At 39.7% G+C, this 25,130-nt stretch overlaps 2 protein-coding genes across 4 annotated transcripts in view; one reads left to right on the top strand and one right to left on the bottom strand.

The window, feature by feature from the left end:
- The window catches only part of LOC116260180 (clustered mitochondria protein), a 53,132-nt gene extending 40,116 nt beyond the window's left edge, over positions 1–13,016 (top strand). Inside the window, exons 20-30 of one of the 3 annotated variants that reach the window (XM_031638322.2) lie at positions 176–325; positions 409–477; positions 794–952; positions 1,047–1,103; positions 1,186–1,226; positions 2,118–2,237; positions 6,707–7,016; positions 7,110–7,217; positions 7,300–7,371; positions 12,028–12,585; positions 12,664–13,016. In XM_031638322.2, the coding sequence (XP_031494182.1) occupies positions 176–325; positions 409–477; positions 794–952; positions 1,047–1,103; positions 1,186–1,226; positions 2,118–2,237; positions 6,707–7,016; positions 7,110–7,217; positions 7,300–7,371; positions 12,028–12,453 (1,512 nt within the window). In that variant the 3' untranslated portion in view covers positions 12,454–12,585; positions 12,664–13,016. Of the gene's footprint in view, positions 1–175; positions 326–408; positions 478–793; positions 953–1,046; positions 1,104–1,185; positions 1,227–2,117; positions 2,238–3,851; positions 5,486–6,706; positions 7,017–7,109; positions 7,218–7,299; positions 7,372–12,027; positions 12,586–12,663 lie in introns of those variants that run through there. The other 2 variants (XM_050080471.1, XM_031638329.2) reach the window with 2 other exon arrangements.
- An 11,416-nt stretch (positions 13,017–24,432) lies between these two features.
- The window catches only part of LOC116245523 (polynucleotide 3'-phosphatase ZDP), a 32,951-nt gene continuing 32,253 nt past the window's right edge, over positions 24,433–25,130 (bottom strand). Inside the window, exon 11 of the mRNA XM_031617024.2 lies at positions 24,433–24,701. Coding sequence (XP_031472884.1) covers positions 24,645–24,701 — 57 coding nt within the window. The 3' untranslated portion in view covers positions 24,433–24,644. The remainder of the gene's footprint in view (positions 24,702–25,130) is intronic.

Genomic DNA, 25,130 nt, shown 5'->3' with positions numbered 1-25,130 from the left:
GTATATACCCATACACACTGCTCGTAAATGTGAAATTCTGAAGTGTGTTTAGGTCTAGCTGCCTTAGCTCAATCTGGCTGGTCCTTGTAGGTCCCTGAGTCTGTCTTCTGATTTTGGCAATTAAGAGTTGAATTCGGTTTTGAATTGTTCTAGTATCTAATCTCTCCTGGAACAGGTTAGTCGAGAACCTACACAAAATTCTGTAAAAGGCCAGAGAAATTCATCTAATGCTGCAATGGCATTGAAGCATCACGTGGCATATGCTCATATCACATCAGAAGTCGTTTGGTCTGGCATTGAGGATTTTGCAAAACACAAATATCAGGTACTTAAAAAAAATCTCATTCACTGCTCATTTTCCTTTCTTTAAAAATTCATTTTGTTGATGCGAAGAATCTGTTATTGTAGTTCACTTTACCTGACGATGCAAAATTACAAGTACGAAAGGTGTCAACCATCCGAAATCTGTGCCAAAAGGTAACTTTTGGTATTTTTGTTTTTGGATTGTGATCTTTGTGTTTTTATAGGATTCGATCCATCTTGTGCCCCGTCTTTCCATGCAATGCTGATTTCAGATTTTTTCCAGCATTTCATTTGGTGTTTAGCGGATGGTTCCTTTGATGATATATTGGTTTCAGGGAAAACAATTGTTCTTAATTTTCCTTTCTGGAAGTGCTTGTAGGGTTAGAATAACCCAACTGCTGTCTGATATTGGCTAGTTTAGTTGCTTCTGCAGTCAATAGTAGCTGGGGATAACGTCCTTATCTGATACCACTCTTTAATGTACAAACAGCTGGGCATATCAATTGCTGCAAGAAAGTATGACCTTGATGCAACTTGTCCTTTTCAAACATCAGATGTTTTGGATCTTCAACCTGTTGTGAAGCATTCTGTTCCTGTCTGCATTGAAGCAAAAGATCTTATTGAAACAGGAAAGCTCCGGTTAGCTGAGGTACTAGAGAAACCAAGGTTTCAAAATGACTTGTTTAATGATTTTTGGTTGCAAAACTGCCAGTCTAATTTATATTAATCCTCTGGCATTGTAGGGCATGCTTAATGAAGCGTACTCATTGTTTTCTGAAGCTTTCTCAATACTTCAGCAAGTAGGACCTTTCAACCTGTTGCTTTTTTCCTTTTGACATTAATGTTCTCAAAGTAATTTGATATTGATAAGTATGAATGCAGGTAACTGGTCCCATGCATCGAGAAGTTGCTAACTGTTGCCGGTAATCACATGAATTTTGGCCACAAACTGTTTGCAATAGTGGTTTTTATGAACTAAATGTGTTCAGAAGCAATCAGGTTATAGGTATTTCATGCTTGTATACACAAATATGATTACGATGTTTAAAAATATAATGAGGCGAAAAGCTGGTAATTTCTTAACTTGAGTTTGACGTTAAGTATTTAGTTGTGGTTCCTGATTGTAGTCTCGAATATGGAGACATGATATTCAGATGGCTTTGCTTCTATGTTATGTCCTATATTATCCTGAGGAGGAGAAAAATTGTACCTGAAAAGGGTTGTTAATGCTAGAAACCAACAGTATTTTGTGCAAAGTTATACAGATAGCAATTGATTTGTTAACGTACTGAAGTGACTAGATATTCTTTTAATTCATCCATCCAGTATCTTGATTGTCACAGATACCAGATTTGAGTTGATGTTAGGTTGATGGGCTTCAGATCCATGTGAATAATTGAATCTCTATGATTGTAGAAAACTTCCACAACACCCAATGTTTGCATTATGAGATGGTCTGGTGTGGGTTCTGTGACAGTTTGAGCCCTAAGCTATGAATCCTTCACAACCTCATGCGCTCAAGTGCCTACTATCTGCAAGCTACCAAATCCGTTTGTCTTTGCAAGCATATTAAAGCTTGTGTTACCAAAATTTGATCGCATGGTGGTGCAACATGGTCCTTCTAGAGTTTTACAATGTGCACCAAAACTTTGAATTCTAGTAAGCAGTGAATTGGTCGAGGAAAAAGCTAGTGCATGTTGATATTTTAGGCAGAAGCTCATTTCCTTTTATCTTTCTTTTTTGTTGAATTAACTTCTTTTTTTGTTGAACAGTATTACATTGACAATCCTTTAAAATTGCTTTTTAATTTGCAGCTATCTCGCTATGGTTCTCTACCATGCTGGTGACATGGCAGGTGCAATAATACAGCAGCATAAGGAGTTGATCATAAATGAGCGTTGCCTTGGTTTGGACCACCCTGATACTGCCCACAGGCATTTCTCTCTTCTTGACACTTTTCTTTGTTTGATGACTTATTTTAAAGCTTTAAACAGGCAATATTGCTGTGACAGGGTTTTCTACTTTATAGTATCTAGACATGGAACTCTTCATCAATCACCAGAACAGGCCACTAACGTAGTCTAATTTACTCTTCAAATATGGAGAAGACTGCTCAGAGCAAAGGCAAAGAACAAGTGCAGAAAGGCACTTAAGTATAAAGAAAAACTTTTATTTAAACATGAGCCAAAAGCTTAGCAAAAACTTACTTTTCCATGGTGGGAATCCCTCCATGAACAGCCAGAGGAGCTAGCGGAACTAGCTGATGACTAGCTCAGTCAATGGTCAGTGCCTTACTTGTTAAGGCATGGACAAGTCCATGCCTAAGCGTCACCTAGTCACGAGTCCACACCTGTCGCCTAAGCCCATCACTTAGATGATGGGTGTTAGACTGGTGCCTAGGTGTGCCTAGGCTGGACTAAGCCCTATATGCCTAGTTCATGGGAAGGTGAAATGTCACCTTCCTTTCAAATGAAGTTCTGTAATATACATTGTTATACCATATATACTTATATTATATGCAGTTATATTATATAATTTCTGTTTTTTAAGTACAGTTTGTTGTACGTTAATTATATATTTTATATCAACTCAGCAATACGTTAAGTACATATTCTATAAAACCAATGAATTTCTGTATATTTCTTACGTGCTCTAAAACATATTTTGTAGAACCTGTGCCAGCCTTCTTACCCATGTTAAAACCTAGGTTTATGGTAGAAAGACCACAAGTTTCTCTTGTTTAGTGCATGTCTAGTAATCAGAGAAATACGTGCAGACCTCACTTTTGGAACATGATAACAGATTTATTTTCTCATTTGTGAGGGTGTTTTGTGTGCTTTATGTATATTATATGTTATATGTACAATCTGTTGTAAACTTGTAATGTATATTATATGTACTGATTTGATATGATTTTTGTTTGAAACGATTCAAACGAAATAGTCTATAAGGTCGATAACTGAAATAGTCCATAAGAAATGCAAGCATTGTCCAGTATGTAAACAAGAATGACATGTTTTCTTTTGTGTATCAAACCAAGGCATCAGCTAAAACAGAACAGCACAGTTTTCCAGTATGTAACCAAGCTGGTGTACTGTTAATCTGTCATGTAAACAAGAACATAATAGTTTTTCATGTTTTACTTTTTGGCTTTACTTACAAAGTATAATCATTCAATTAGAAAAGAACAGAACAGTTTTTCAAGTTTTACTTGGAATAGAAGCTTATAGTTCAATCAGTAAGTACATAATTTTATTATGTGATGAGTAACATAACTAAACAAAGAAAAAAAAAAGGCGCCTTTTTTGCCTAGGTACTGCCTGGCACCTTGCAACTAAGGTCAGTGCCATATTTGACCAGGAAAAAAAATGGAGAAGTACAAAAAACTAATAAATAATACAAAACCAAAAAAATGTATGTATGCACACACACACATGCAAGAATGCTATTTCTAATCTCAATTTACTTGAATTAGCATCTGCTTGGCAAGAAGATTAGTTTCTCCTCCAAGTTTTTTTTTGGAAATTTGTGGTGTTCTGATGTTGCAGGCATGGCTGCAAGTATCCAAACGGTCTTTACTCCAACTCCCATCTTGTAAGAGTGCAGAAAGAACACACGGGAGTGCAGAAAAAAACACACATACACACCAGGGGACAAAACTATACCTTAATTCTCTTGGAACTCATTGTTAACCTAAGTTCTGACAACTGGAGTGTTCTAATAAGACCATGATGCACTTGTTTGCATTTTTCAATGGCCTCAGAGGCTTCTTGAAGGTAGGAATGCACATGAGTTCGGTTTGGACCCAGCGTGTTGCATATTCAGCAAATGCAGCAGTTTGTAGCCTGTGACTGACCTGAGCTTTATCCAAGCCATACATCATTATGGCTGGACTCAGCTTATTGAACTTATTCTGAGCTCCCTCAGAGTCTCTTCCTTAATAGTTGGGTTTTTTAATGGCCTCAGAGGCTTCTTGAAGGTAGGAATGCAGGAGTTCGGTTTGGACCCAGCGTGTTGCATATTCAGCAAATGCAGCAGTTTGTAGCCTGTGACTGACCTGAGCTTTATCCAAGACGTACATCATTATGGCTGGACACAGCTTATTGAACTTATTCTGAGCTCCCTCAGAGTCTCTTCCTTAATAATTGGGTTTCTGCTTGAGCAAGGTCAGGTTGTCTAATATCATTTGCTTGACAGTAAGGTTCATTTTCGAGATTTGTTAATCAAGATAGCGTGTGAGGGCAGAATCATGTCAGAAGTCAGGCTTCAAAGGCTTGGAATTCAACTTTGTCTTGCTGCGTTCTCTGTCACAGGGCGATAGAAGATGAAGAGCAACTTTTTTTCAATTGCAATATGTCTAGGGACTGTTGGAGTTTTCAATTGCCTAGAGCAAGGAACGTCAAATGTGGGCTGAAATGGTGGTGTAAGCCAAAAGTTAGAAGGAAACCATGGTCTGTCCTTGGAAAACAACCTATCACTTGGTGATCTGGTATCTTTGGCAGCTCAGAAATGCGAGAAGGCATAGAGAGGATAGAATGACTCATAACAACGTCAATGGTTTGTGGCAAGTCTGCAAAGAGCAATATCAGAAACTTAACTTGTCTTGGATGGACAAAAAGAATATTGAAGTTTGGCTGCTCCTTGGCATTGCTCTAGATGATTGGATGTTTGGTGACAATATTTGCTTCAATATTCATATTGCCTCCTGGGCGGATGGGAATCTCAGACGCTTTGCTGGTCTAGTTCATAGGAAATCGTGTGAATTTTTGTATGGTGTGTGTTGCTGGGCAAAAGATGGGTTTCTGTTATAAGAAAGCTGGGTCCTTAACAGGTGCTTGAGCGAAATTCCATTGGAACAAACTCAGATCACAATAGTGGAAACATTGGGTGAATAGGGTGATTCAAGGGATAGTTCCTGCTGCTGATAGGTTCCTGCACATGCAACAGAATTCTGAAAGATTAACGCTGTCTAGCAAGCAACTTGCTATGGAGGTCTGCTACATGATTTTGATCAGTTCCGGTGACTCTGGTTTTAAAGAGGGAGGGTTCGGCAATGACACTGGGACCCTAGTTGTCTTTTGTTTTGGAAGTGATCTTCCCCTCATTGGACTGAAATTTTATGTTGTAAATATTCATTTTCTTCGCAATAAAGGTTGAGGGCCTATCCCTCTGCAGTTTTTCACGAGAAGGTCTTAAGTACTTTGAGATTCCATTTAATACCTTTTGATAGCAACTGGTTTCCCTTTTCTGAGCTGATTAGACTGGATTTTTCCCTATTAGTCTACTATGGATTTTTCCTTATTAGTCTACTATTAATTCCTTTAGGCATGAATATTTTGAAATACAGGGTTTGTAATATGCAAAAACAACTAAATTACAGCATCAACTGACTTCAAGAAATATACACCCCTTGGAGAAAAAAAACAAAAAAATTTATTAGTATTCTTTGGTTAATGCAATGGGCATTAGGAAGGGAAGATATGTTTTCTGGTTTGGTGAAATACTTGCAGATGTAAAACATTGGTGTTTCTTACCCAATTTTCGTTTGATGCAGCCGAATGATGCCGACCTGGTCTTTTCCTCGCAAGGCGTCTTCTACTGCTATGCATTTAATGTTTGGCGCTGTGAGGGCGAGTGACTAGGCAATCTGACCATTGAGAGAGAGGGCACAGGCGAGAGAAAGGGCATAGGACGACTAGGGCATCTGACTGTGCGAGAGGGCACAGGGCGAGTAGGACGAGGAGAGAGAGAGAGAGAGAGAGAGAGAGAGCTTGGGACAGCGAGCGGGCATCCCTCGTGAGAGGCGGATAATTAAAACGTGCGACGACCCTAACTATAGATGCTTTTGGACTCGGTCAACTTTGACCGAGTCCGAAAATGGATGGATTCGTATTCGAGCATGTACGGTCAATGGAGTACCCAGGGCGTACCCGAGTACATCCCCATACCCCTACCAGTACGGTGCGGGTATGGAGCAGTACCCGTGTTACATAGGTATATATCTATTTATTTATGTAACATGATTACCACAGCCTAGAGTCCTAGACTTTTTGAAAAATGACACTGCCCCAACTACATCTGCACTCCCACCCATACCCTGCATCAAATTTCGTGTGACATAGCTTTCCCCTTTCAGTAGGTCATTAAGTTTTAGCAGATCTTAAACTCGTAATTTCAACTTGAAAATCCTGATCATATCTCTCAAGCACATGATTAAGTAATTTCTTCTAAGCAAATTTTATTGATCACATGAGTCATGCTTGTATAGAAATTGTAATTTTCACGCAATAGGTTCTACACGTCATTGGTATAAATTATTTTTCTAATGATGCACATCTGTGTGTAATGTTTGTTTTGCATTTATTTTATCTACTAATTGTTCTTCTGAACACTTCAATTTCAGCTACGGCAACATGGCATTATTTTATCATGGCCTTAACCAAACTGAGCTTGCTCTAAGATATATGTCTCGGACATTGCTGCTGTTAAGCTTGTCATGTGGATCAGATCATCCTGATGTAGCTGCAACATTTATAAATGTGGCGATGATGTACCAGGATATTGGGAAAATGAATATTGCATTACGATATTTGCAAGAAGCCTTGAAAAAGAATGAACGTCTTCTAGGTCAAGAGCATATACAAACAGCAGTCTGCTATCATGCACTTGCCATTGCATTCAACTGCATAGGAGCATACAAGCTGTCTCTACAAGTATGTGTTTAGTTATGTACGCAATGACAATAATCTACCTGTAAGAAATTTCTTTTGAACCCATCATTTATGTTTTATCTCATTATTCTGTAGCATGAAAGGCGAACGTATGACATACTTGTTAAACAACTTGGTGAAGATGACTCAAGAACTCGCGATTCACAGAACTGGATAAATACATTTAAATTGCGAGATATCCAGGTTATTACACTGTTTTGTTCTGCGACCTGATTGTTTGACAAATACATTTTGAACTTAAATGGGCAATAATTTTGTTGTACAGGTTAATGCACAGAAGCAGAAAGGGCAAATTGCCAGTGCTGCATCTACCCAAAAGGCTATAGATATTCTAAAGGTATGTCAATGGATTGCCTTATAATAAAACTGTTGGTGACTATAAATTAATCAGGAATGTGGAAGTAGGTGTGTCTTTGATCTCACCTGTTGTTCATGTTTATGATTATAGTTTTTTCTTTTAATTTACTGTACAGCCTTTTGAATTTGAGTGAGAAGTTGCTCAAGAAAAATAGAAGTAAAGCGATGAAACATCAAAAGTTTCCTTAAAAACATAGTTTTATGGCCTAATATCTTATGTATATATACTAATTTTGATGTAACCAAAATTATGGCATAGTTTACCATAACATTTCAACTTACACAATGCACAACATTGCCGAATCACTTCCTTTTTGTTTTGCATTGAGGATAGGATTACCTTGTTACTTATGATGATATAATTTTCATTGGTAACTATTGAATGAAAGATTGCAAGCTTTTAGCTACAATTGAATCACAAATGGAGATTTGTATAATGACCCTAGATGGTGTTTCGGCATACTTGGTATGCTCCAAATACCTCATTTTTACCTATCCTAGTGCATGTAGTTGCACGAATCAGTGCCTGTGCATGTGGATGTTGTAAGTATTTTGAGATACTTGAAAGGAACAATGGGAATGAACTTCTTTATCGAAAGAATAGCCAGCTAAGGGATTACATGAATTGAATTACTTATGTAGATGCAAATTGAGCATGTGATCCTGATTAGAGGATATTAGTTTTTGGTTAAAGCATATTCCTTGAAAAAAAATGGTGTTCTGGAGTAGTATAAAACAAAGGACTGTCACTAAATTGGTCACTGAAGCCAAGTCCATGGTTATAGGTTACAGTTATTGCTGAGGTGGCATGTGTCAGATATTTGCTAACAGAATTGCGAGAACATGTTTTGATGTCACTCTTTATGTGATAATCAAAGTACTATAAATATATTATTTTTTTCATACTTTATGTTCTCATGAAGTAGAAAGGCGATAGACACTTTGTGAGGTAAAAAGGCAAAAACACGTAGATTGAACCTCATTTTCTTTTTTATGGAGCATTAAGTGGCTGAGTTGTTTGCAAAAGAATTGGTAAATCAATTAGTTTGGTATCTGAGATTCTAAAGAGCAAATTGTCCGCAGTCCAAGATCATGTGTAACTTTGAAGGATGCCGTTAAGGCATATATTCAGTTATGCTTGGATCTGCTCAGTGAAACAGCTTGTTGTGCTTAGATATGTGGTTACGTTGGTTGTACATATTGGATGTCAATGTAGTCAATGTGAATTTGTCACTACTGTAAATTGCAAAATGATATATGATAAAGAGAATGAGGTCAATCCCACTGACCCAGACTCCTGGGGGCCTCTTCTCCTCCTTTTTGCAAGAAACCTTTTAGTGATTAAGACACTAAGTAACTCTATTTTGGCTTGACTAGACAATGCATATATGTATGTATATATATAAAGCAAGGAAGTGGTGTGGTCATCCTTCCTTCTTCCATTTATTATCTAACCAAAATAGAACAAAGGCTCAGTTAGCATTGCCTTCTTTTCTAATTTGATAGAGAAGTGAGTCTTTAAAATAAGAAAAGAAAGTAGTGTAACCATAACAAAGCATCAATAGTATTCATATTACGAAAAAAAAAAGTGTTAGCATCTGGAAATGTTAGTAATTGATGCTTGATGTTTATAGAAGTATTCATGTATGTAATGGACAGATCATAGTCATAACACATTATCGTAACGTATCGTAAACATAGTGTAGCATATTGTAAATTTAATTTTTTAATTCATAAAAAATTTTAAAAATAGGAAAATTAGAAAAAATCGGTAAAATCAGGAAAAACAAAGAAAGTTTCTGAAAAATGTGTTCTATATAGAAAAACTCATCACATCATTCATAAACCATAATATATTAACAACACATTTAGAAATGAGAAATAAGAAATTCATAATAACATAATAAGCGTCTATTACAACTTTAATGTTTAAACTTTAAAAGTGTTTTAGATTACATTACAAGTTCACAACATATAATATATAATGATTATCATCACTCAATGTCTCATCGTCCCCATGGGGCCATGAGTAAACCTTCTTCTCCACCCGTCAGACCCTAAATCAATGATTTATCACATAAATGGGCAATTTTTATAGAATGACTAGTAAAACTTCCCCCTCTCACAACTTTTAGACATGTTTAGAAAGAAGAAGTAAGAGGTTATTTTGTAAAAAAAAAAAAAAAAAAAAAATCATCTTATCCCCATATCATACGATACAGGTATCGTGTATCGTAGGCATATCATATAGGTTTTTGAAACATATACGATATGTATCGTGCGATATGGATGACACTGGGAGGGATTACTCCATTGTTGTATGTCGTACAATATGGAGTTGCATCATATGATACATATCGTCTCTTTTTTAATTTTACAATACGAGACACCATCAATAGATGGTGTATCATATATGTATCATGCAGTACAGGTCAAAACCATGAAAATGGAATTACCCATAATTTTGTTTCTTGATTTTTCTTGATTTTCTCTGATTCTTTTCATTTAAAGAATGATTTTGAGCTGTCAATTTGGCTTTTAAAAGTACTTCTGAGAAGATAGCATGTATCATCCCAATCTGTAGAATTGAGCAACACATAACGGGTCTCATATTTCATGAGTTCTACTAGTCATATGTAATTTGTGAGCGTGTATGGATTCACTAATAGCTAGCACAAGGTTTATGTGCCAAACAAATCTACAAAGCTGAAATGTACTATAGCATACTTTAAATTTAATATAAACATTATTGCCTATGTTGGTTTGCATATTTATAATAAACCTTGATTATGATTTTTTTTTGGCATTATATGAATGATTATTTGCATTTTTTCTTATTTGGAAGACAAACATAGGCTCTTCTGTAAGAAGTCATGAAACCTCTTTGTTGCATGGAATCAGCCACAATTTTTTTTCTTGATATTTTCCTAATTCTTTCTCTATTTTTTCTGATTTTTTGAATTATAGTTTTACGATAAATTTATGATATGATACGATACCTTGCGATACAAAGTATCAATTAACCTTACCGATATGTGTTACAATATGTTTTTTACAGCGTTGGGTTACTCTTGCTTTGAGTGCTTCCCTAAGCATTTTGAGAGATTAAAAGGCTGTCAGTTTGACCCTTGTTAGCCTTTGTAAATATTGTGTTCTGCTTTGTGCCTAGAGTGTGCACGATTATGTGATGATCCTAAACAAGCCCTGCATTGGGTTCTTATATGTTCTTGAACACACACTCGCACATATATTATTTATGGGGAATGGATTCAATCAGTCGAAGTTTGGGACTGGTTTTAGTCATTTCCCATGAGGCATGCTGTTTACCAGTTTGTAGTGTTAAGTAATAACTTTCTCGTGAAAGAATTGTGGGATCATCTGCTGCCAACTTCCAGACATAGCCGATCCCTTACCTGTATGTTCAATCATTCCACTTCATTTAGGCATACATAAAGATTCGATCATGCCATCAAAATAAGATTGTAACTATTAGTAAATGAATTCAATTATCATGAAATGATTTCCCCTGCCAACTTTCAACCATGTGGCCGTCGTAAACCTATAGTGATTGAACGTCCATCGATCTTAACTCATATATTTTGTCAATTTAGTCATGGATAGTAGTGTCATGCACGACTCTGTTGACTCATGAATCGCATCAAACTAGAACTCTAGTTCCAACAATTAATATTAGTTATGGCTATCAAGATGCAGTCACATTTAACAATAAAACGTCAATTACGGGGGAATAAAAGCATAACAAAAAACCATTTAAGTAAACATATGGAATAAATCATGACATCAACGTTAACTGTGCAGTGTCTAATAAATGGGGAATGTCATACAACAAATGCGATTGAACATTGCCTAAAATCACATGAAGCTGACCCTATGCATTGCACTTCTTCGCTCCACATTTTATTAAATGCCTGCTATGCCCTTCTTAGTTTTCCATACCATGTTTGCCCTTAAAAATTTTAAGTAATACCTAACATACCATATTCCGTCCTAATTGCATTCTCTTGATTTATTTCCGTCCTAATTGCATTCTCTTGAATTAGGGGTTTTGGTTTTATTGATTGGCCTTCAATCCTAAGAGAAATGACGTCATATATGCAGAGATGAATAAGCTAATGTGGGTACCGAACATACCATTATGGCAGGCGTTACCAAAAAAAAGAAAAGAAAAATGCCTGGCCATATTATAAATAGAGTTACACCAGTTGGCTTGGTTTTACTAATTTATAGAGTTACACCACCATTACACGGCTTGACAATACCCCCCTATCATAAAAAAGTTATGTACGGTCATTATGATAATACAGAAAACTGAGGTTGAGTGAATTGGATTTAGACCCAGGTCCAGATCCAGTATGACTTAACATGAACTGCAAAATCCTTTTGGGTTACTTTAATTCTGATATGCGCTGAAAAATATACTATCTATTTGGGCCTGAATGTATTTGCTATTAAATATTCATTTTTATTTGTTTGATACAAAAAATTGTCGCATATTTTTTCTTATGTTTCTACTTTGTTCTTATTTAACTATTTGGCATTTTATTGTTGACATGTTTTGGGTCAAGAGTAGATTTTTCGAGTTTCATTGCCTCTAACTAACCTGGAGTCCTTGTAGGCACATCCTGATCTTATGCAAGCGTTCCAAGTAGCAGCTGGAGGGTCTGCGAGTAGTGGCACACCCATGAACAAGAACCTCAGTGCTGCAATGATGGGTGATGCCATCCCCCGAGGAAGAGGGGTTGATGAAAGAGCTGCTCGTGCTGCTGCAGAAGTTAGAAAAAAGGCTGCTGCAAGGGGGCTGCTCATCCGTCCTCAGGGTATTTCAGTCCAGACGTTGCCACAACTAACACAGCTACTCAGCATCATCAATTCTGGTGCCACTGATGCACAACCCATTGAAACCAATAATTGTCTTGCAAATGGAAGCAGTAAAGATGATGGCTTGACTGTTGGTCAGGAAGTTCAGACACCTGTCGGGCTAGGTGCTGGCTTGGCATCATTGGATTCCAAACGAAAGCTAAAATCTAATTCTACTTCTTAGGACACTATGAAAAAGGACGGCGGCCGAGGAATATGGTGTCCTCAAACTCAGGCATATTGAGGTTGCAGTTCTGTTTCATTCATTTTGGCTACAGTGGCCATTATCCGAATATTTATTTGGGCTGCATCAAAGGTAATTTTACCTGCTTTTGTTTTGGGTATTACTTGTCATTCTTTCCCTCTTCTATGTTGATTTTTCTCTTTTCTGCAGGATTTTGGGTTGCTGCCTGGATAATGAGTAGTTTTGCAGGTTTTCTTTGGCTTTGTTATTGCATGGAAAACAATTGTACAATGCGGATGTGTAACAATGCTGAAATAAATCAACGAGAGCATTCTTCAAGAGCATGGCAAATTTTTAAGGCTAGCAATTCTTGAAAATAATAAGAGAAACTGAGAAATATAACAAAATTACTGTAGAAGTGCACTTTGTAGATCTTGGGGAAGCTGATACAGTATTACTTTGTTATAAGTTTCTTGACAGATTTATCCCCTGCTACATCGTGGGGAGGTTTTCTTTACAACTTTCGCATTGCTATTTATTGAGGTTATCTTCATTTTTTTGCATCGTGATCATGATCTCTCTCTCTCTCTCTCTCTCTCTCTCTTTGTGTTTGTGTTCATGTTCGTGTATCAGACTTTACCGTGTCAGACTGCTATATACCCTATTTGATGTGGAGATTTTTTCATTTTTTCATTTTTTTTTTTTTTTGGAAGTTCTTTGCTGCAAGGCATTTGTACCTGCAGAGAAAAATCTGGCTTCATTTGGAAGATCATCGTGAAAGCAAATTATCTAGTGGGTTGGGTTGTCTTCTGTATTAATTATGCAACTTGTTCGGATTGATTAGCGGTTTCTTAGGGCATGTGACTTTGATCGGACCAGACGACCAGTGAACTTTCTTGTCCTGTGATTTTGATCATCTTTGATTATGCATGACCACAAGAACCCCTCTCCCTTACGTTTTTTCAACCCTAACATGGAAGGGATAAGGGGATTCCTCCCTCCCACCGGCCGACGGCTGCTCCCAAGCAGTCGTTTGGCGCCCTGCTTGGTGCTGCTGTTGGCCGGCGGAGGAGACCACCACCTCCTCCTCCCTTTATATATATATATATAATACAATAAAGGACTTAAAAAAAATATGTTTACAAAAATCAGTCCATATCTACTGTTTTGTGGGTTATCGGAAATATTTCTGACATTGTCAAGCTTGACCATGCACGACTGAAGAAGAAACGATCCAGTTGGAGGCTACCTTCCGATTGAATAAACAATCAAAATCTGTACAGTCAAAAACAAACTGAACAAAATGTAATACAGAGAGCCGAATTAGGCCAAAACAGGATACCCTAAATGAAGAAGAGGCTTTAGAACACTTTGAGTAGTAAGGATGCAATCTCCAGGGTAGGATCCTCAAAGGAGAATTGAATTTTGAAAGATATGGCAGACAAAGAACTGAATTCAGTGGCAAGAACGCATCTTCCGTTGAAGCAATCGCCCAGCCATCGGAGCCATCGTTTCTGGTTGGATATGAGAACCATCCCTGAGACCTGCGCCACCTCAACAAATCTTAACATATGAATAAGAAAACCAGTTTCCGGAGTTATGTTGTATTCAACAAACTCTTGTAAACCACTACTGACAATCTTCTCCACGTCTCTTTATGCCATAAGCTGCACACTTCCTGTTTCCATTGCAATGAGAAACAATTTGAATGAACACATGATTTGGACAGAGAGGTCGCCATCTTCCAGCCAAACACCCAGTTCTCTCCCAACTTCTAATGGAAATCCGCTCCTCGTCCTTGGACTCTGCAGCAATCCAGCTGTCTTCACAGTTTCTCCAAACTGTCTGAACTGCAGGATTAAAGTTAAATTTGTTCTTGTCATGAACTATGTGGTTTCTTCTGGACTAAGTATTCCAGATGATTACCCCAAAACGTATTTTCCAACACCTTGTCACCCACCTTCTTTTGAATCTGGAAGAAAACCATTTCTTGATCTCCCTGATGACATTATGGTGAGGCTGGTTCTGTTTGTGGAATTTCTTCCTAGCTAAGTCCCATAATTTAGCAGCAAATTGGCATTGGAACAGCAGGTGGTTTATGGATTCTCCATCTGCTTGGCAGATGAAGCAACAATTTGCCAAATGAACTCCCTTACGTTGGAGTCTATCTAGCATGGGTAGTCTTCCCTTGCAAGCTGGATAAGTGAACCATTGGGCGCGTGGATTTGTTGGAACATACCAGACCTATTCCCCGCCATTTTTCTTCATGTCTTTTACGTGCGCTTCCAAACAGTCTGAGAGACAAGGTCTTGAACTGGAATATTATTAAACCGAATGCAGTCAGCATTGTTAAGAATGCAAGGTCTTTCCACTCCCATACACCTAAGAAATTCATATATCAGACTTGATAATTTCTTTGAGAGAACATCGAAACTAGTCTTCAACCATGCACGACTGGTAGCCTATAAACAAATAGCAACTTTTTCAGCTGAAACTATCGAGATGTAGTTCACAAAACCACTTTATAGGTGCCTCAATGTTGTCTCATCTCCCAATAACATATCATCCATAATGAAATGACTATGCAACATTTCCATCAGTCGTCATATCTATTATTTGGGTGATTCGCACGAGCAACATCTTTTCAGGAAAACCTCTGCTGCGCATGGCCCCTGAATTTATTGCCGAAGAATGGTATTTACAGGGCAAAAATGGGACCAAAAAACCACAAGCCTCTTTAGAGGATTTGGGAAAACCAAGCAAAAGCATTAAGAGATCAAGACTACACTGTTTCTTTCAGAGTCTCCCACCCTGTAGGAGGTTGTATCCATTCCCTCTAATTGGAAAAATTAAGGCTGACTGTTAGGAGAGACTTCCAATGACAGCTTCTTGCTTGACATGATCATGCTATCAGACTAAATTCTTTGTGGTATCTTTGAAAAATTCTTTGGTAAGCTTGCATTTCCATAAATTGGTTCCAGACCTCTTTGGTATCATTTGCTTAGTTATAAGTGTTTCCTCTAGTTCTATATGCTGCCTTGCGCCTCATCGCATAACATATGGCATGTCTAGAAATGGGGCGAGCGCCTTCGCGTGACTCAGTGGTTTACTTGAATGCATTTGATCTATTACCCAATTAGGATGGCTTCATGAGGCTGCGATCAAATCTGTGGGGAAAACTAAGGTTTCATTATCCCTGGTGCTCTATTATCTCATCAACCAATGGGTGCATGACTGTTCGACAAGCCTATACAGTTCTACAGGAACATTCTTGATGGTAGGCCTACCAGCTTAGTCATCAAGCCAGAACTTTACTTGATCTCCACTTCCAACAAATATTCTCTCTAATGCTATTCTAGAACTTGAAAATCGCCTTTCAGGCGGTCAATCTGTTTTGGTGGATAGGTATTTTCTTCCCACCAGCGAGGCACATATTGAGTCGAAAGTGAGCTTTGTACACTAAGTACTTGAGATAAGTCTATTCCTATCTTCTCGTCACGTAATTCCAATGCCACCCTCATTCCTAGGTAAGCATAATCTTTCCCATTGGACCTGGTGCCATCCACGACCTTCATCTCTATCCCCATATGAATTTCGCGCTTAGATGCTCGATATGCCTGATAGCATTAGACGGTACTTTGAGTACCGACTCCAATACTGTGGGATCCCAGCCACCATGTGTTTGATTAGGCACACACACTCTATATAAGTTAGGAGCCAGTACTTCCATGACGCTAGTTTCACCTCCACCTTAGTAATTAGCTGCGTGGATTGGTTGTCTGTGATGTTCTTTAGCTAGAGTGGGAGCCTCAGGTATTTTGTAGGAAGCTTTCCGTGCTTCTATCTATGAGCTCTTACTATTTTTTGATCTCCTCTACACTTAGAACCCGAAGAAAGTGGTTTCATGTCTGAGTATTGTTCAACAGACAACACCAGTTCATCAATAGACTTAGTGCTTCCTTCAGTGAATACCAAAGCATCGTTGGCGTAGAAGGTGGACTGGAAATGTTCACATTTTTTTTCCCAGGGGAGGTGGCCTCAGTAATCTCAAATGCTACTTCCTTGCGAGGCTCTGTGTAAACATTTCCATGATCGTCAAGAACTGTCAAAGCTAGGTTGGAACCATTCCCCTTCCCTTCCATTGATTGACGGGGCTATGGACACAGTCGGGGCAACATACTTGGAATCCGGATGCTAGAGAGCCTCCCTGAGAAATCTTCAGTTGACTCTATCGTGTGGCTTGCTGAGACCGCTCTTAATACACATTGATTTCTCTTGCTCGAGCTCAAGTTATGGATGACGGCGTGATTCAACAAGTAGGCATCTTGAATACACCTCCCTTGTAAGAATGCACTTTGATTAGGAGAAATAGTCCCAGATAGAACGGGACACATGCCTTTACCATGATCCTGATAATAAACTTAAAAAGAGTGTCACATAAAGAGATTGGTCAGAGTTGTGAATATGCATGTCGCCTTGGATCTTACGCTATGTTTGGATGAAGGGAAAGAGAGGGAAAGGAATGGATGGAAGGGAATGGGGAGGGAAAGGAGAAGAAAGGAAAAGGAATGATCATCCATTCCTTTCCCTTCCAATCTCTCCATTTTAGAGATAAAGAGTGATATGCGTACGCTTGATGTTCCTCGCTATGCCCCCGATGAAATGAAATTCTTAATGGTGTTGTAAACATGAGTTTTGACTTAATGCTGTGGAAGGAAAGAATTTGGGATAGCCGTCTGGGTCCAAGCTGGATCCTTGTATGCGCTCCGTGACGTCTAACAATCTTGCGTTTTCCTACCAAGTAACTATAAAGCCCTCGTTAATCTCCTTTGAAGCTCGGCTGTACAATGCCAAGAAAGTCATTGAAATGGTATGAACTAGCCAAAAAAACTATCATGCAAATCCTTGACAGCACCCTGATACGATCATATTTTCGAAATCTGATTTTTCTTCGTTTTCCTTTGGTAGTTTCATGACATGAGTCTTTAGATCTGTCCCTATCATCTATTTTATCATTGGCCTCTAACACCAAATCGGTTCTTCCATGATAACAAATTTGACAAGTGCCTTCCTGATGTAGAGCTCCTCTGTTATGGCAGCAAGGTCCCCAACTTACCTGCTTATTTGATCGATAGCTAATCACCTGCACCAATGATAGGTTCTTTTTATCCCGTTGTGTGATAGCATCCTTCAGCTTACCTAGCTTAGTTAACAATTAATCATGACACGTCCGTTCTCTTGGCCCAAATTCTTGTAAGGAAGCCCAGTGGTTGAAGTACCGAAAAACGGGCTTACTGGCTGAGTGAATCCTCTTTTTAGAGGCGTGCATAACCAGACTATTGTGATCGAATACTGTCCTGGGCAGCATGCCCACATTTCAGGCAAAAACTTGTCCGCCCATTTCACATTTAAAAAACAATGGTCAATGCAAAACCTGTTGTTGGACCAACAGTAGAGATTGGAGGTGTCATTAATCTCAATCGTACTTCCTTCATCAACAAAATCAGTAAATGCTAGACAGGCTCTGATTCTCGGTGCTCGACCTGTTTTCTCCAACCTGTTTCGGAGTTGAATTGGAATCTCCAATTCAACATGGGGGAAGGGGGCATCATTTTATGGCATGGGCTAGGATCGGGTGTAGGCTTTTCTTTATCTTAAAATCAGGATCAAGGTAAGCACCAAAAACTGCAAAGGCTTCCCCTGTGGCCATATCGATAAGTTGGAGCTAAATCCAGTAATTTTTTATGGAGTACTGCTGCAGGCTAATGGATGGCTGATGCCAAAGGTCCATGATCCTAGCCCAGGGATTCCCTTTACTGATGTTTGTCACTATACCATAGTTGGGCACTTTCAAGCTGAAACTCTGAACCGCTTCATCATTGAATTTGGTGTTCATAATCACCGTAAACTTCCAGTTTTAGCTGTTGGCCTGCCTTCTAGCAAGGCCCCTTATGCTCCAAGATAAAACACGAATTAGGATGGGGCAGTGCCACCCTCACCCTTGGCCCTACTGTCGTGGCCGCTTGCGTTCTCATTGCCATTCCTTACTTTGATCTTGAGAAATTCTTTACTTCACTTGTGTCCGTTTCTGCATCTTTTGCACAGTCCGGTAGTTGGTTCTCTTGATTAGCAGAGCATTCTTTTAGCAGTTTGTGTTTTTGCTTTAAATTTTGTCTACTCTTCCTCTTTCCCATCTGGATTATCGCTTTGCTTCTTACAACTGGTTGGGGCGAGGGTGTTGGCGCGTTTTCTTGAGTGCACCGATTTATTTACACTTTAGTGACCTTTTGTTTGCTTTCTCCTTAGCCGAATTGGTCTTCTTACTATGACTGCTGCTTTTACCTTCCTTCCGTTACTCCTCATTGACTATGTCCATTTGGTCCTCAAGACCAGGAAGATTCTCTGAGGCCCTCCATATTTGCTTCCGATAGAGAGGGTGCTTTGTTCACGGTTTCTTGCCTGTGATTGCTGCGTCACTCAGTTATCTGAGTCAAGATTGTTTGTGTAGAGTTCACTTCCTTTGCGTCGTGAGATGTTTGTGAACAGGAGTTTGTATCTCTTCCTCATCCATGGCTTTCGTAAGGTCCCTTCTAAGTTCTATCCCTAGCTAGGATTGAGAGTTTGTTCCCTTCAACACTGCTTCCCCATACGTCTCTGTGGGATGGGTTGGGGCTTTCGGTTTCCTACACATAATTTTAACTTGCCCCCATTCATTGTCTTTGGGAGGGCTGTCCTGTTTCTGCTGCTTTGAGTACTCACATCTTGTTGGGAAGCGGCTGATTGAACAAATAGTGATGACACTATTTCAACTCTGCATCGAATTCAATTACTTGACTGACGAATTTGCCTTCCTCCACTTCCAATTCCACCTCTCGTACTAGTGTGTAGCCTAGAGGCGCTTCCATAAGGAGCCACACGAACCTAATCTATCTATTATCTTGGTGAAAAGGTCTGTACCTACACACTGGCTCCTATGATGTTCGCCACATCCCTAAAGAGTCGAGTGTTCCACATCTCCATCAATAAGTCTGAGGGAATCCACATACTCACTCGGCTAGTTTCTTCCACCTTGAGCAGGTCCCCTGAACACCAACTATTCGCCACAAGCATCTTGCCTACTATGAACCACCTTCTTGGGGTAAGGACTCTTTGTGGCTCCTCTTCTAATGAAACTTTAATTATGAAGTTCTCTCTGCCCACCGCCATGAATCTTACCGTTGGAATGTCATTCCAGACATCTTCTAATGAGCGCAGGATGTAGGTGTAATCCAGCCTCCCATGGCCAAATTCTCTTGTTAAGGCCCCTATCGCCGAGTGTTAGAATGGCTTGGTAGGTGTTACAGGGACAAAATGGTCTTACAGTAGGCCTCTTTGGATAACCTCTTGAGTTCGGGCAATAGATGCCCAAGAAACTTTACCTTATGGGCAACTAGGGTTTGTCCTCCCTTCTGATTCCGCTCGCTCTTTTGTGCTTTCACCCGAAGACACCACTCCTTTTTCCCCATCTTTGGGCTTCTTCTATGCAGCTTTGCAGATGTCCCTCGACTGCCTCAAAGGATCTGTTGCCTGTTGGTGCTGCCTCTTGTCAGCAGGCGAAAGTTTGTGTCGAAATAGAGGACCGCGTCCTCCATGGCCACCTCCATGCGGGCTCCAGTGACCTCCTCCAGCACTCTCGGATGGGGGAAATGGAGTCAGTGTCGATCTAAAACTCTCAACTCCAGAAAGACTATCTTTTCTCTCTGCTTTACAACATAATTCCATACTCATCATCAATAATTGCACCCATTCTTAGGTCGGTGCAATCCAAACCATGTACGTAAGGGCTGGTATCGGGCCGGCCCGGCCCGGCGAGGTTTTCCCCGGCCCGGGTCGGCCCTGAAGCCCGGGCCCGGGCCCGGCCCGTAATATTGCCGGGCTGGGCCGGGTACCGGGCCTGTCCACCCAAAATGCGGCCCAGCCTGGCCCGTTTGGCGTGTTAACATCAAGAATATACCCGACGGCCCGGCAGCGGCTCCCCCTCCCGTCTCGGAGCTGCTACAGACGGACCGTGGGCTGCGGCAGGCAGTGCAGGAGCCACCTCCCACGCCGAACTTCAGTTGGGAGCGCGCGTAGGGAAAGGGAGAGCGGAGAGGAGAAGAAAGAGGGAGAGGGGGAGCAGAGAGGAGAAGAAAGAGGGAGGGGGAGCGGTAGGGAAAGGGCCAAAGGGGGAGCGGAGAGGAGGAGAAAGATGGAGAGGGGGAGCGGTAGGGAAAGGGGGAGCGGAGAGGAGAGAAAGGGAGAGGGGGAGCGGTAAAGAAAAGGGGGGGCGGAGAGGAGGAGAAAGAGGAGAAGAAAGAGGGAGAGGGGGAGCGGTGAGGAAAAGGGGGCGGAGAGGAGGAGAAAGAAGGAGAGGGGGAGCGGAGAGGAGGAGGAAGAGGGATTTCCCCAGAGGGGAGAGGGGAAAAGGAAGGAGGAGGGAGAGGGAGGACAGGAGGAGGGGGAGCCCGGGAGTCGGGCTGGGCTGGGCCGGGCCGAGGAAGAGGGATTGGCCCAGAGGGGGAAAGGAGGACAGGAGGAGGGGGAGCCCGGGAGTCGGGCTGGGCCGGGCCGCCACCGGGCCAGCCTATCCGGCCCGAGACCGCTGCCCGGTCTACCCGGTCGGCCTATCCGACCCGGGCCAGGTTTTCCCCGGCCCAGCAGACGCCAGCCCTACATGTACTCAATTGGGTCAACCACCAATAAGGCTGCATGAGCCGTAATAATGTTACTAAAAGTGGGGTACTACAAGAATGTATGGGTAATTGAGAGGAGAGTTTTGGTAATTTAGCATCAAACTCTAACTAAGCTCAAGATCTAGTGGCTCCTATTATCTCTCTCTTTTCTTTTTTTCTTTTTTTAAAGGGTGAATGGTTCATATCCACCGCCCCGAGGTTCATATCCACCGCCCCGAAGAAAGGCAACTGCCTCCCCTCTATGCCCATCAGCCACAGGGTTCACAGAGCTTGCATCGGCTAGAGGATGAGCTCAATGGGTTGTTATAGCGATCACGACATTTGAATCTCAGACCCTTTTAAAGTGGATTACCTTGTTGCCTAGTGCACTGCCACCCCTCCGGGTGGCTCCTATCATCTCTTGTGTCATAAAAACATAATCATTAAGCGTGTCTTGCACAATCTAGGGGCAGATATTAAAATCTTGCCTGGTTTTTTGTTTGATTTGTTTGGGTTGAAGGACATGAATGCTACTCATGACCTTGAAGTTAACACATGGATCGGTCAAAGTCTTGTGGAGGAAATTGGAGTATGTTTTGGTTGTGTTTCTACTTCACACCGGGCTTGGTCATCCTTGACATGTATGACATGAACTAGATCCATTATATCTTGATCATTCTTGGGCATTTATATCCTTCTACAGTCAATACTTGCGTTGATTGTTGTACGGGTTCCATGAATTTGTCATCCAAGAGCAAGAAGACGAGACTTAACATCTTCCATGCTGCCATAGGACTTGCAGATGAAGAAGCATGTTTTCATATTGAGGCCATTTAAGATATTATTGTGGGAAGTTTTGGAATCTAAACAGGCCAGTTTTTGCGTTTAGAGAATAATTTGAGATAGCTGCCATTAGATAGTGATGATGGGTGCTAGTAGAGTGAGGATGAGAGAATAGATTGTGAGGGCTCGTGCCAAATGGGCCAATAAGTTTGAATCCCTCCTAGACCTGTTAGAAATGTTTGCTAAATTCTCACGGAGTGTCCTCGCTTGAACTGAAGTCCTTCCGGTTACAACGTTGAATCACTACCTTCTGACAGCATAAGTTGACAAACCGACGATCCGACTCAGGAATCAAGATCGTTCAATTACTGGGTCAGAGGTTAGGACTCAAGCAATCCACACCAAGATTGGCTGATTAGACAGAGAATTGACTGACTCAATTGAAAATCACTTGAGTAATGCACAATATGAGTTTTTAAAATACAAAATTAAATTAACGTTAAAAACTGTTTTTGATCCAATATTTTGTCTTGAATCACTACAGAAAACCCACAAAAAGGAGAAAGAGGCTGAATTGGTTGGTTCTCTCTCTCTCTCATGGTATTCAGGAGATTAGAGATGTCATTATAATGGCTAAGTAGATTGATTCTTGTCCCTCCCTCTTCCCACTTTCTCCTCTTTCACTCCCTCTCTCTCTCTCTCTCTCTCTCTCGCTCTCTCTCTCTCTCTCTCTCTATATATATATATATATATATATATAACGATCAAAATGAAGGTGCAGATTTAGGACGTAAACCCCCGTTTAACTTTTTTGTTGCACGAATAGTCCTTGCGTACACTCATAGTCTTGTCAAAGTTTTCATGCGTTTAATGTGACGTCGTTATGCGTCCACTAAAAATCTCATCATGTCATGAATTCAAATGGGCGTCATTATGTCAAATACGTGGCAGCTTACTTTCTCAAAACCATTTTTTAATTGGACTTGGCTTTCAGTTCATTAATTATTGATCCAGGCGTCCATGTTTTACCAGCTGTTTGTTTACCAATATCCACGAAAATTTTAATCATTTTGAGCAAAGCTGTTTGTTTGATTGTCAGTCTGCACTAAAGTGTTGGTCATTTTTTACCAAGTTGGCAGCAAGTGTGGATGTAGAAAAAAATTCATTTTAAGTTTTTTTTTTTATCTCAAAACCAAATTTTAATTGGTTTTGGCTTTCAGTTCATTCATTTACAAACTTTAATCTTGATCCAAGCGTTCATGTTTTACCAGCTCTTTGTTTATCAATCTCCACGAAAGTGTCAAGTCATTTTGACCAAAGCTCTTTGTTTAATTGTCAGTCTCCACTAAAGTGTTGGTCATTTTTTACCAAGTTGGCAGCAAGTCTAGATGTAAAAAAACTTCATTTTAAGTCTTTTTTTTTTTTTAATCTTGGCTTTCAGTTCATTCATTTACAAACTTTAATCTTGAACCAAGCGTTCATGTTTTACCAGCTCTTTGTTTATCAATCACCACGAAAGTGTTAGTCATTCTGACCAAAGCTCTTTGTTTAATTGTCAGTCTCCACTAAAGTGTTGGACATTTTTTACCAAGTTGGCAGCTCTATCACACGGATTAAACCCACGTACACATATCTGATACACGGACACGTGTATCCAGATACAGATACAGGTAGGATACGCCAAAAAAATAAACTATTAATTTCATATTTTTTTTTATTTTATCATTTTTTTATACATCTAATTATTTTCATGAACAATCCTTTCAAATACTCAAAACTTTTGTAATAAAACAAACTTTTTTATAAAAATGAACTATTAATTTAATATTTTATTATTTTATTATTTTTGAAAATATAAAATTTTACCATATTCGCATATCCAAAATTTTCAAAATTACCATGTCTGTATCCGTATCACCATACCCGTATCGCACCCACACATGGCCCACACCCATGTGACATAGGCTGACAGCAAGTTTAGAGGTAAAAACAAATTCATTTTAAGTTTTTTTTTATCTCAATTCCAATTTTTAATTGGATTTGACTTTCAGTTCATTCATTTACAAACTTTAATCTTGATCCTAGCGTTCATGTTTTACCAGCTGTTTGTTTATCAATCTCCACGAAAGTGTTAGTCATTTTTCCAAACCTCTTTGTTTAATTGTCAGTCTCCACTGAAGTATTGGACATTTTTTAACAAGTTGGCAGCAAGTTTAGATGTGAAAAAAAAAAATCCATTTTAACTTTTTCTTGATCTCAAAACCAATTTTTAATTGAATTTGACTTTCAGCTCATTCAATTACAAACTCTAATTCTTGATCCAAACGTTCATGTTTTACAAGCTGTTTGTTTATCAATCTCCAAGAAAGTGTTAATCATTTTGACCAAATTGTTTAACTGTCAGACTGCACTGAAGTGTTGGACATTTTTTACCATGTTGGCAGCAAGTTTAGATGTAAAAAAATTACTCGGTGGCACCGCGGTAAAAATTTTACTCGAGATAACATAAAGCAGAATCTTCCATGCTCATTACTGCTACCCAACTTTACAGAAGCAACTACAGTTACTGAACAGCCGTCCCTTTGCCATTGCTTTCCAAAATTTTATCAGCTAACCTCGTCGTCAGTACTAAGAGTCCTGATTCAAGGTAGAAGGCTGGCAAATTGTCACCAAGCAACACATTGCAGACTTGCAGTAAACAAACTTCAACAACTTTAATCAGGAACCCTCCTGCACAAAGAAGTCTTCTGGGACAAAAAATTTCAACCCAATGGCCTGAAAGATATTTGATACTCATGAGTTCTAAATCACGCACTGACAAAAAGAAATGACTATCAATTATACAATGTTCTTGTCATGAATCAACTTAGAAGTCTTCTAAGGCAAGAAATGTCAATCCAATGACCTGAAAGAGATCTGGCACTCATATCACTAATAATGTAAAAAGAAATGTTGTGCGAGTCAACCAAGTCACCTGTTTGGAAACTTATATTCTGCAGGACTATCATGAAGACGATGCATTGACCTTTTCCATCAAATTTAGTGTGGGTATTTAAATCATGGTTGAACTATTGAAACCCGACCACATCTACACATTTCAGATGTCATAAAGGAATTAACTGAACCTCTTGTTAGCTTGTTCAGCAAAACTGCTCAACATCCGTCAAAAGGCCAAGAACACTCAAAGAAGCTAAGTCAACACAG

Source organism: Nymphaea colorata, chromosome 1 (assembly GCF_008831285.2).
Source record: "Nymphaea colorata isolate Beijing-Zhang1983 chromosome 1, ASM883128v2, whole genome shotgun sequence".
Lineage (NCBI taxonomy): Eukaryota > Viridiplantae > Streptophyta > Magnoliopsida > Nymphaeales > Nymphaeaceae > Nymphaea > Nymphaea colorata.
The sequence above is the reverse complement of the archived record's forward strand: the minus strand, read 5'-3'. Positions and strand labels throughout refer to the sequence as shown.